Here is an 11,310-nt window from a genome sequence, read left to right on the forward strand (position 1 = left end):
TGGCATGCTGGTAGCTGCAGAGCCTAGGATGTAAATCCACAAAGGTAAAGTTGTCCATCGTGGATAGTCTTCATCTGATCCAGGGTGGGTTTCAGTGGGCACAGTGATATCGCAGCCAAGTGACGCCCCATGTTGCAGAAGTACTTTGGCAAGCTCCGATGTCGTAAATATAGATGGAGCGTCGTCATGAAACCGAATCGCGGGAGTGAGAGACTGGGCCAGCAAATTCGTTGCTTTTTCGGAACGATCTCGAATCTCAAATCTAGCCAATCGTGATTCCACATGGGAGTTATACCTGATAATCACTGCTATACATAAATGATCGACGTCTCCGTTCGTGATCCCACCACCTCTTTCGGGTCTGTAGATTTTCAAGGAAGGGAGGTCGGGGCCCCAGAAAGCCACCAGGTTTTCCGTGACAACAGTCGTCCCGGGAACATTGTCGACAAGGGCAGCATGGATCGTTCGGGCAATCGTATTAATATTCTCGAATGCGGGCCAATGCCCCTCCTCGTGTTTCGCCACATCGTCCGGGAACATGCGGTGCCTGATATCGCAGCCATGCCTTGCTAACAGCCATCGTGCTAGTAAATAACTGTTTTCCCTAAGGGCACGAAGGACACTATTGGCTAGGGCGAGCTGCGTGTTGAAATGCTCTCTTTGGAGTCAGTCTCGTGCGGTTGAGTGCATGAACCTGACCCCATAGGTCGTAATCAGGGATGCACTACACCACTCTTCAAAAAAGGGAATACTTTCCCTAAACCAAAAAAACAGCAGGATTGTCGTAACCGTTACAAGAGGATATGTATGTTTCCAGCATGCCGCAGCAGTGAGACTGGAGCTGACGCATGTAACCAAATAGTGCGTCTTTGTCGTCATTATCTCTGGTTATGACTTGGGCGACGTTTCTCCGGAGATTCTGGAGTTCGGAGGCATTGGGCGGATCTGGTGGTGATTGTTGTCCAGAAACGGCTTGTGCCGCGCAATGGAGCTGGAACAAGTCAACACAACGGCTCCCATCAGCCCTACCATCGGACTTTGATTCCACCATAATGTAGAGCATCCTGGACGCATGCTGCAATTCGTCTCCCGGTATTTGCTGGATCATGTGCCAATAAAGGCCGTCCTTGCGACCTAGCTTTTCAGGGAGGCTCTGGACCCGCGTTCGGAGTTGGTGAGCGTCTTTTCCTCTGCCGTTATCGTATACAATGCGGTCAACGACAATTCGTACCCACAAGAACACTCCCTCGGTTTTATCACTGACTTCTTTGCTCAATTCATCCAAAGCGGTCGAATTTATCCGGCCCCTCGTTTGTTGCTCGAGTCGCATCCGACAGTAGTGGATTATGCCAGCTGCTGTGTGTTCTTGGACCCGAATGCGGAGCTTGTCGCAGAAGTGGTCTTCGAAACTGGAAAGCTCTCGACTCGTAACGCAGATTTTAACATAAGGATTATTTTGGAAAGAACTGAGCAGGTGGATCAATTCAAGATAACCGTCCTGAAGCCACCCGGTGCCAAAGGTTAGTTCAAAGAATATGTGCTACTGCCGAATGGGATGGAGAATACCCAAAGGAACTTACATGAATCCATGTGCTATATCCCCATTGCTCATCGTCATTTTTGCTGTCGTAAAGAAGGTCCAGGTCTTTTTGCTTGTAATCTGCAGTGCGGTGCAGCATACGATATTCGTCAAGTCCGTCGATTAGTAGAAGTATCTTCCGCTTGGATCTTTTCGCCGCATCCAGTAGATTGGAGAACGCCTGACGCAGCCAGGTCCAGTTCGTAGTCCTCCTTTTCAAGTAGTCATCAGGCATCTCTTCGAGGTTTCCTTCGGAGCAAAGCTCGGGGAAAACATCTCGGACCCAAGTCTTCTCCTGCTTCAGGCACTGGTGTATGATGCTTCGTACCATATCCTCGCGCGACATCTGAAGATCGAACCGTTTGCTCTCAGCATTGTAAAAGTAGAAGGAAGCGACAATGGTGTGGCCGTCAATGAAAGCGTGGTTCAGCTTTCGGATATTTTTGTGCAAGAATTTTATCAGTGTCGACTTGCCTGAGCCAGCTTTGCCGCTGATCCAGAACATCGATTCCGTCTCCGAGGGAAGCCAAGATTTTAGACGTTCCACTGGTGCATTGGCTTTGTTTGTCTCCGTAAGCAACCAGTCGCATGTTCGGTTGAATGCGGTGTCAATCATTTCTTCCCGCTCATGCATGATGTCGAACTCTAATGCGCTTAGGATCTCTGGTTCAGGGTCAGTCCACTTGGCGATGTATACAGATGAAAAAGCTCTCTCATACTCAGCGTCGTTGTAGTGATGGCTCCTAATCGTGCTCTATCAGTCTCATGAACTTGTTTGTTATTCCTGCGCTGGCTCTACGTACGTGCTTGACTAGCGTCAGAGCTCGTTTTCATCAGTTGAATATGATGAAGAACCCTTTGATACCCGGTGTCCTGAGCGCTCGAGAACTTTGTCATGTCCTTGTGATTTGCGTGAATACCATCCGCCTCGACACGGTCGCCCTCATATACAGCCGGCCACGCAGGTACAATCTATGCACAACGAGTCAGCGTGTCCCAGGAATGCACACGCCACGTCCGAACTCACCAGGCCAATACCTGTCGGGAGTTCCTCCCGGAAGCATACCACGTCAAACTTCTTCGAAACGCCGACGAAATCATCGCGCTGGCTCTCGAGGATGGCGGAATCCCGGCGTAGGACCTCCAGAAGCTGGGTGTTGGGCTGACGCATAGTGGCGCTTGCTATCTTGGCCAAAAATTGGCCATAAGATTGCGCATCGCTCCCGCGATGTGGGGTCCCCATGAATACGATGCCCTTGGTGTATAAGGAGGGATTACCAAGTGAACCGTGCCTCTCATCACGCTGGTAGGTGGCGGCCTTGATAAGCATCTGCTTAACGAGGAGACCACCTAGGCTGTGAGCAATAAAGATAACAGGATACGTCTAGGAAGTAGTAAGCACAAGCATAAACGTACAATGATTTCTCCCTTCACTTTCTTATCTTGAAGGCTTACATTATCTCCACGGAAACGGCGGAGGTCCTGCAATAAGGTGCCAGCATGTCCAAATAGACTGTCTTGGCTAGCTGGGGTTGTAGCATTTGCGATCCTAGTATCCCATCCGAAAGTCAACACCCGTGCATTTGGCAGGTCATCTTTGAGAAGGTCTCGGGGCCAGCAGATGCCCCGTCGCGACCATGTGCCGATGCTGGATCCCCGGAGTCCGTGGACAAAGACAATATCCACTTGGGGGATTGTGCCTCCAGAAGCCAACTGCTGAAGCCCACTAGACGTCTACTCGTTGGGATCAGGAACCAGTGCTCCTCCCTGTCCGGAATCGCCTGGAGCAGAAGGAGCGGGCCCCGGACGTTTCCCGCACAGGGCACCTACAAGGCGCCCAAAGAAGTGTTTCATGTTACTTCTATACAAGCATAGATTGGACGCAGAGAGCAAGAGAAATAACAAAGTCGATATGCACCGTTCGTGACTACACGACGAAGGCAATATTGTAATACTCAGTCTCCTCTAGAAGGGACGGGAAACGGGCGAAGGAAGACGGTTCAAAGCACAAACCAGGGTGCTCACTTGCTTTGCCATAGTTTGGGTAGCACCAAGCCCGAAAAGGGCTGGGATCAAGTAAGCCATGGCTATCAAAGCCGACCCTGCCTATCAGGTCTCGCCAAGATTTGGAGAGACCCTGTATGTCGTATGATGACATAATCGTCTGACGTGAGAAAGTCGCGGCAGTTATCCTATTGGCCACTCAACGGCCTGGCTCGGGTGTTTGGATGCCTGCCGGCCGGTGGAAAGAGACGGGCAACTCCTCACACTGGCATCCATGAGGAGGTGACACTCGGGCAGAAAGCCTTTTGGGCTCCCAGCTTCTTTGGGCGGATTGTCGACAGGGACCTGCAGGTGACATCCAGCGTGACCCAATCTGAGAAACACGTTGTCAAAAAGCAATGGTACCAAACTTCCCGCATTACTCTTCACCCCTGGATTTCACGGGCTCTCATTCTCATGTTAGCTTGGCTGCGTCAACCCATGATCTCTGCGATGCCCATCAATGTGCTGCACTTGGGGTTGGCTTTGGGCTTGCTGCCCTGGGGATGACAGAAGGCCCTAAAGTCTCATGGATTTTCGACGCTCTATGGGAACGAAAGATTTCTCTTTTCATTGCAATCCCACTTTCTATGATTTACGGTGGACTGCACTGTACAGCTTGGAACTTCCACTTTCCTTCGCGGCTGAAGGAGTTCATGTGGAAATCCGCATCGATTCTGATATCGGGTTTCGTCATTTTCCTGGCGTTGCTCACGCTGGTGCGGGAAATTGGTGAATGGATATTGAAAGAATCGTCAGGTGTGAGATATGCCGCAAAGTTTCCCTTAATAGTTGCCTTGAAGTTGTTGTACGGGTTTGAGGTGGGTATATGCGTCTGTTATCCACTTTCCAGGCTGTTCGCTGTTGTCGAGTCTTTTATTAGCTTACGTAGCCTTCCCATCGGCGCCTACATGGTGCCTGGGTGGCTCCAGATGATCCCCCATTTCTGAACATCGTCAACGAAAGCAACTATTGAACCCTATTGGAGATGGGAATAACCCATACACCTTCCCGGAGCTGGCGAGAAGCTGCAGAATGTTTCAAATTATCTGAATGTCACTACCTACATCATATATGCAAGCTTGCACAAGTGAGGCCTGACGTAGTGCATTACACCCGAAGCATTCCATTCGTAACACTATATTTATTGATAAAATTGAGAGACTATTGCAATACCCAGTTCCTCAGCCACCACTGACCCAACTCGGCGGACGATCCTCCGCTCTCGTCCCCCAATCCGACTCCTCCGCCCCCAACGTAATCTCCACCGTCCACCCCTCCGTAAACAGCTCATGCGTGATCCAATTCTTCGTCCACGGTTTCCCATTGACCGTCACACTCTGAATCGACACGTTGGCATAGCCCGGATCGAATCCGAGCGCGCGGACCGTGGCCGTCTTGCCCGTGACGTCGTGCGTCACGCTCAGCTCCTCGAAGAAGGGCGCCGAGATCAGGTACACGTTCTGGCCCGCGATGGGGAACAGGCCCATCATGCCGAACACCACGAACGCGCCCATGGAGCCGCTGTCGTCGTTGCCGGGCAGGCCGTCGTTGGTGTTGCGGAACTTGGAGGGGATGTAGGTGTGCAGGCGTTTTGTGGAAAGGGCCGGGCGGCCGGCGTAGTGGTATAGGTACACGGTCGAGAAGACGGGCTCATTGGAGATGTCGGCGAGCCCGGACGTGTGGAAGAAGTCGAGGCGGTTGATGAACTCCTCGTCGCCGCCCATCAGGGAGATCAAGGTGGAGATCTGCTGGGGTACGAGACTATAACACGTCAAGTAGTGAACACTAATGAGTCTCAAGGAACAAGGACTTACAATTGGTACTGCCAGATGCTGGCCTCGAACGTCTCGCTTGGGTTCGTAGTCAGCGAGCAGAAGTCTGCCAACGCCGAACATGCAATAGGATCTTGATAGCCCCAGGTCCCATTCATGTACTTGGGCTGGAAGAACCCCTTGAATCCGGTGTCGTTACCCTTGATGGCGGAGGTCTGGTCTTCCTTCCAGATGTTGCGCCAGTTCGTGCTGCGCTGAATATACTTATCGTAGACGTCGTCCCTACCCAGGCCCTGGGCCAATGTGGCCAGACAGTAGTCATTGTAGGCATACTCAAGTGTCCTCGAGACGCTGCGAGAGTTGGTGCCGAAGCCAAGGGGGTCAAAGTCGAGATATGGGATGTAATTGAGACCCTTCCAGCTCTGCAAGCCACCACGCCCCTGGTAGGACCACTCCAGGGGCTCGACCTCGGCGTCTTGGATGATGGCTTCGAGCGCGATCTGCCAGTTGATACCCGTGAGGTTCTTCACGTAGGCGTCTACAAGCACCACGTCCGCGTTCGAGCCGCCCTGGGTCCATCCAGAACACAGGCTCATACGACAGTCTGGGAGCCACCCTTCGTGCTTGTAGATGTCCAACAAACTGTTGACCATCTGCGACTGTGCCACGGGATCCAAGATGGTGAGCAGCGGGTGCTGCACGCGGAAGGAGTCCCAGATGCAGTAGTACGAGTCAAAGTAGGGGATACCGCTGTCCCAATGGGGATTCTCGCCCGTGTAGTTCTGGGGCGAGATCATTCCGCGGTAAATGCCGCTCCAGAAGCTGCTCTGCAAGTCCTCGCTTGCTCCTCCTGCCTTGATCGTGATGGGACTCAACTTCTGGCGCCATGCATCTTGGGTCTCCGACACCAGGCGGTCAAAGTCCGTCAGAGGCTGGGGTATCTCGGTGGTGGCATGGTTGCAAGCTTGCTCGGTGCTGATGAAACTGGTCCCCATCCGTGCCGTGAGCGTGTTGTTGGCGAGGTTCTGAAACCTGATCCAACCCCCTGCTTCCACGAAGAACAAGTTGAAACCACGAGTCACATATAGGCTCTTTGGTTCCGTTCCAGCGCGATTGTTGACCCAGACGCCATTGTCGCGGACCTCGCCGTCGTGGAAGTCCACGCAGAAGTGCATCACATAGGACCCGGCGCCGAAGCTGGGAAGGAAGGTACCGTTGCCCTTGATCTGGCCCGTCGAGGCATCCACACTGACCGACGCGTTCTGCCGGCTCTGCCACAAATCCGTCAAGTCGAGCAGCACGAGCGGGTCCCCTTTCCCCGCCGGGAACGCGAACCGGTACAGCGCCGCGTGCTCGCTGCTCGTCATCTCCGCTTTGACCCCCGACACCAGCTCGACCGCGAAGCGCCCCGGCGCCGCGACGACGCTGTCGTTGACGTAGTGCGTCGCGCGGTCGCCGATGCGGAACTGGCAGCCGTTGACGCCATCGTCGTCATTGGAGGAGGGACAGACCTGGGGGAACAGCGGGAAGTTGCCGAGGCTGGGGTTGCCGCCCGTGCCCGAGTCGTGCACGGCGCTGAAGCCGGTCACTTTGGACCCGTCGGTCGCGAAGCCGCCCGTGTTCTGGCCGTCGACGTTGGCGACGGGCTTGGCGAGGGCGTAGGGGCGCGTGGCGCCCGCGAAGACGTTGCCGCCGTTGGTGCTGCCGATGAGGGGGTTGATGAAGCGGAGGATGTCATCGTCGTTGGCGGCGACATCGACGGCGAGGGTGGCGCCGTTGTGTGCTACCAGCAAAAGCAAACAAAGGAGGAGGGGGAGGAGTGAGGTCGAGTGCGGGGTTGGATTTGGCATTGCGAGCTGTCGCGCCACTCGAACTCTCATTTTGGAAAGTACGTTTCAAGCTGCCAGTCTGAGCTCGGGGAAGATCAGCTCGGGCATTTAAATATGGATGATTTCCGACCAGAAGTGCTTGTTACGGATTCATATCTTCAAGTCATATGGTCCTCGGATGCTTTTCTTGTCCCTGGCTCTCATTTCCCAGAACCGTCGAATAGCGTTTACACAAATCGTGTTGGCGAATCGCGGCAAAAGCTACCTTGTTACCTGCCTATCCAAGGAAGGCACGAACCCGAAAAAGGCAAGGATGTGCTTGTTACGGTTGATTGTGCCGCCTCTGTCACCGGGTCAATCGGTCACGGGGCAATGCTGCTGTTGCTGCAGCTGCAGCTGCAAGGTTGCATCCACGACCAGCCACAGCAACGTACAGATAGGCAGCGAGGCATGGTGGCTGATGATGGCATGCCAAGCCAAAGCTGAACAGCACTTTGAGCCTCAGCTGAAAGATTTGTTTGGAAACGGCTGCCCGCCCAGCTCTGGCTTCTTCCTCTGCTCGTTCCAGCGTTTTCCCAGCTTCAGAGGGATCGCAATTGTCTGCCTTTATTCCCATCCTGGGCCACGAATCAGTCATAAATCGTCACAACGTCCACCTATGCCATCACAGATCCTGGGCCATGGGCAACACGGTATCGTCAGCTCCAAGCTTTCGCAGCTGCGGACTCTGCTACTTCAAGCTACCCGCTGGTACCTCGTTCTTAGACCGGCCCACAGTATCCCGTCGAGGTATCGAGTTGGTTGGGCTGCCGGATCAGGGATGGAAAACGGGACGGCTCGACGATGTTCTTCTGCCCTGGAAGGACATCGATTACGTGGAAATGGAAACAGAGCTCGACGCGCTCAGGAAATCCTCTGGGAGAGGCTGCGTCGGCTGCACGGCGATCCTGCGATGCCTCGATGCTCATTTGCGCGACGGCGGTGTCACACTTGACGACCAGTGCTGGCAGGATCAGTGCACGCTCGTATGGCTGGTCGGCGATCGGAAGCCATATAATCCCAGCCTCTTGATCAGGGTCAGCGTGACAGCGACGACAAATGATCAGAATGAAGAACGCAGGGAAGAGGAGTTCTCTGTGAGAATCGAATATACCGGTGACAAATACTGTGCGCCATTTGCCGGTTTTCTCATAAGTATTAGCAAGAGAGAAACGGACTGACCCAATTCATAGTTCATCCGGCGGCACGCAAGGTTTCACCTTCAGCGGCTGCTCTCAGGTATACAGGCTCTTTAGCGTCTCTGGAAGCCATCAAGACTTGGCTGGAAAACTGCGAGACGGCCCACGAAGATTGCAGACAACCAGTAGGTACTCTCCCGTATCGAGTCGTGGAGCTGTCTAGGGGCGCCAACGGCCAGGCCGCTTTCCGTCTTGTACAGGGTTTGAACGGGCGAGAAAAGTATGCGTGCCTGAGCCATCGTTGGGGCCCATCTACCGAGAGATGCCGCACCACGAGCCTCACACTGACATCCTATCTCGAAAGAGTGCCTCCTGATATACTCCCCAAGACCTTCCGAGAGGCAGGCGAGGTGGCCATGTATCTCGGCCTCAAGTACCTATGGATCGACTCCCTGTGCATTATCCAAGACGATCAGGAGGATTGGAAGTCCCAAGCCGCAGAGATGTGCAACATCTACCAAGGCTCCTACATCACCATCGCCGCCACCAGCGCCAGCCAGGGCGACGACGGTCTGTTCCACACCGTGCCGAAATTCCCCCGTCTCCCCCGCCGAGTCCGCTGATCGGCGCGACCTCGTCGTCCGCAAGCACATCGCGCACCTCCCCCGGTTCCCGGCCCTGGCCCACCCCGCCGAGCTGGCCGACTTCCCCCTCCTCGCGCGCGGCTGGGTCTACCAGGAGCTGCTGCTGTCGCCGCGCTTCGTGCACTTCGCGCGCGACGAGGTGGCGTGGGAGTGCGCGGGCGGCAACGGCGACTGCGAGTGCGGCATGGCGGCGGGCCAGACCCTGTGGCCGCGGAAGCGGGCCTACCGGATCAACATGGCGGCGCCGGCACTGTACTACACGAGCGCGGGCTGGCGCCAGATGGCCAGCGAGTACTCGACCATGCGCCTGACCTATGACTCGGACAGCCTGCCGGCGATTGCCGGGATCGCTAGGCAGTACGGGACGAAGCACCGGGACTCCCTGGGCTGCTACTTGGCGGGCCTCTGGGAGAAGAGTCTGGTGCAGGACCTGCTGTGGTACGTGCCGTCCGAAGTCAAGTCGACGCGGCCCGCGGCCACTCCGGTCCCGTCGTGGTCGTGGGCGTCCGTCACGGGCGGGTCGCAGCAGCTGGGATCCCTGCAGGCGACGACGGCCGTCGACCCGCTCGAACTCGTGAGCTTCCGGGTCGACCTGGCCGGCCCCGACGAGTTCGGGCCCATCAAGCACGCAGAGATCACCGTGCGCGGGCTCCTCGCTCCAGGGTCGTGGACGGCCGTTCCGGGATCAGCAAGTGGCCATCGCTTTGCGCAGTATCATCCGAGCAGCAGCAGCAGCAGCAGTGGATCGTCAGGACCACCTGGCGGCGGGTACTGTATGGATGCCGATTATGATTTTCTTGATGTTGAGGGCTCGCGGCGCTTGGAGGAAGGATGTACAGTGTTCTGCCTCAAGACCGGGTTCGTGTTCTACCAGCACCACGTCTGTTTGATACTGAGACCTTTGAACGAGGAGCGAACGGTCTTTGAGAGGATAGGGTTGTTGCAGACAGTTCATAAGGACGACGTTGGCTCCTGGTACGAAACTGAGCAGGCTGCCGAAACCTTCAGGCTTATTTAGTCGAAGAAGTTATGGGGAACATCTCGTTGACCTTTAATTTGATGAAAATACTAATCCAACTCGCTTCTAGTTCACTGATCTCACAAACACTCGCTATTCCTGCACTCATGTCAAATATCAAAGCCTGACTCGCACACGAGCTATCAAGACTCAAGTCTCAGTCATCGAAGAAATCCTTTTGCCATCCTATTTGAGTCGCCAAGATACCAACCCCCTTTCCCTGGAATCATGCATAATTGTTCCCCGCTCTATGATATCCGGCTGTACCTTTGTAGGGCATGAGTTTGACAGGGGCCGGTTGGTATACTTCTGCGTGACCAGCGCCGATTTGTTGCAGATCGCTTTCATTAGAGCGCTGTGGCCTGAGCGATCGAGAAACTTTACTTCGAAGCCGGGAATAGAACATGGAATTCGCCGTGACATTGGAGTGGAAGCTCGACAAGGCAGGTACACAGCCAACCATCACAGCGGCGCAACACTCGACGCCGCTAGATAGAATTTAGCCACCAGTCCGCGAGTGCGTCCAGGATGGGGTATATCGTTCAGACAACTTACGTGAAAACAATCGTATATGCAGTGGCATACCCGGGAGTATCAAAGTATGTGACCCACTTGAAATAAAGTGAGGCGGTGCTTGCGATGATGGCGCTGTTCCCTGTATCAGATCGTCAATGTTCTCATGCTCGTACCGCTGTCTGAACCTACATCAGCCCTGTCATGAAGACAGCAAACAGACCAATCTTCTTTTTTGTCGACAGTTGCAGTGTTCTGATAACCACTAGCGGTAGGACGAAAATTATGATGTCAACCACCACCGAGAAGAACCCTATGATAACATTAAATCTGGCGGATATATCCTCGCAATTGGAGAAGATCTGAGGTGTGACGGCGTTGTCCTTGGGCGCGCATAGCACCCCGTTGGCTATGATACCGGCAGCCGTGGGAATGAACGAAACTCCAAGGACCACATAGCAAGTAATGCGTATCCATCGTTTCACACCAAACAGCCGTGTATAGAGCAGTAAAAGTGGTGCTTTGCTAGCCCAAATGGTGAGCTCGAGGAATACGTTGATAGACAATGTCACCTACGACGCCTGGTCAGTCCTGAACCGTTTGCCCATAGTGGATGAACGCAATCTGCAATGCCTACCTGAACAATGTACAGGGGAGTGATGCTTGGGTCGCTGACAGCTTTTGCACAGTCTGTTGTCAGATAACTGGAGTATTTAACCGTTGTACCAATG

The 11,310-nt window shown here is 54.4% G+C and overlaps 3 protein-coding genes across 3 annotated transcripts; 1 reads left to right on the forward strand and 2 right to left on the reverse strand.

The window, feature by feature from the left end:
- Nucleotides 1-757: 757 nt before the first annotated feature.
- Nucleotides 758-3,664, reverse strand: PG986_010406 (uncharacterized protein; the record flags this gene model as incomplete). The annotated part of the gene is made up of 6 exons (XM_066846628.1): nucleotides 758-1,498; nucleotides 1,581-1,660; nucleotides 2,383-2,551; nucleotides 2,607-2,963; nucleotides 3,035-3,313; nucleotides 3,593-3,664. 6 exons carry the CDS (start codon nucleotides 3,662-3,664, stop codon nucleotides 758-760), a joined length of 1,698 nt encoding a protein of 565 aa, XP_066696119.1.
- A 1,142-nt stretch (nucleotides 3,665-4,806) lies between these two features.
- PG986_010407 (family 92 glycoside hydrolase) lies at nucleotides 4,807-7,277 on the reverse strand (the record flags this gene model as incomplete). The annotated part of the gene is made up of 2 exons (XM_066846629.1): nucleotides 4,807-5,386; nucleotides 5,440-7,277. 2 exons carry the CDS (start codon nucleotides 7,275-7,277, stop codon nucleotides 4,807-4,809), a joined length of 2,418 nt encoding a protein of 805 aa, XP_066696120.1.
- A 629-nt stretch (nucleotides 7,278-7,906) lies between these two features.
- On the forward strand, nucleotides 7,907-10,066 carry PG986_010408 (uncharacterized protein; the record flags this gene model as incomplete). The annotated part of the gene is made up of 3 exons (XM_066846630.1): nucleotides 7,907-8,362; nucleotides 8,542-8,988; nucleotides 9,020-10,066. The coding sequence occupies 3 exons, from the start codon at nucleotides 7,907-7,909 to the stop codon at nucleotides 10,064-10,066; spliced, it is 1,950 nt and encodes a 649-aa protein (XP_066696121.1).
- Between the last annotated feature and the right edge of the window lie 1,244 nt (nucleotides 10,067-11,310).

The sequence above is a fragment of the Apiospora aurea genome, assembly GCF_038362705.1.
Source record: "Apiospora aurea strain CBS 24483 chromosome Unknown utg000007l_segment0_segment0, whole genome shotgun sequence".
NCBI lineage: Eukaryota > Fungi > Ascomycota > Sordariomycetes > Amphisphaeriales > Apiosporaceae > Apiospora > Apiospora aurea.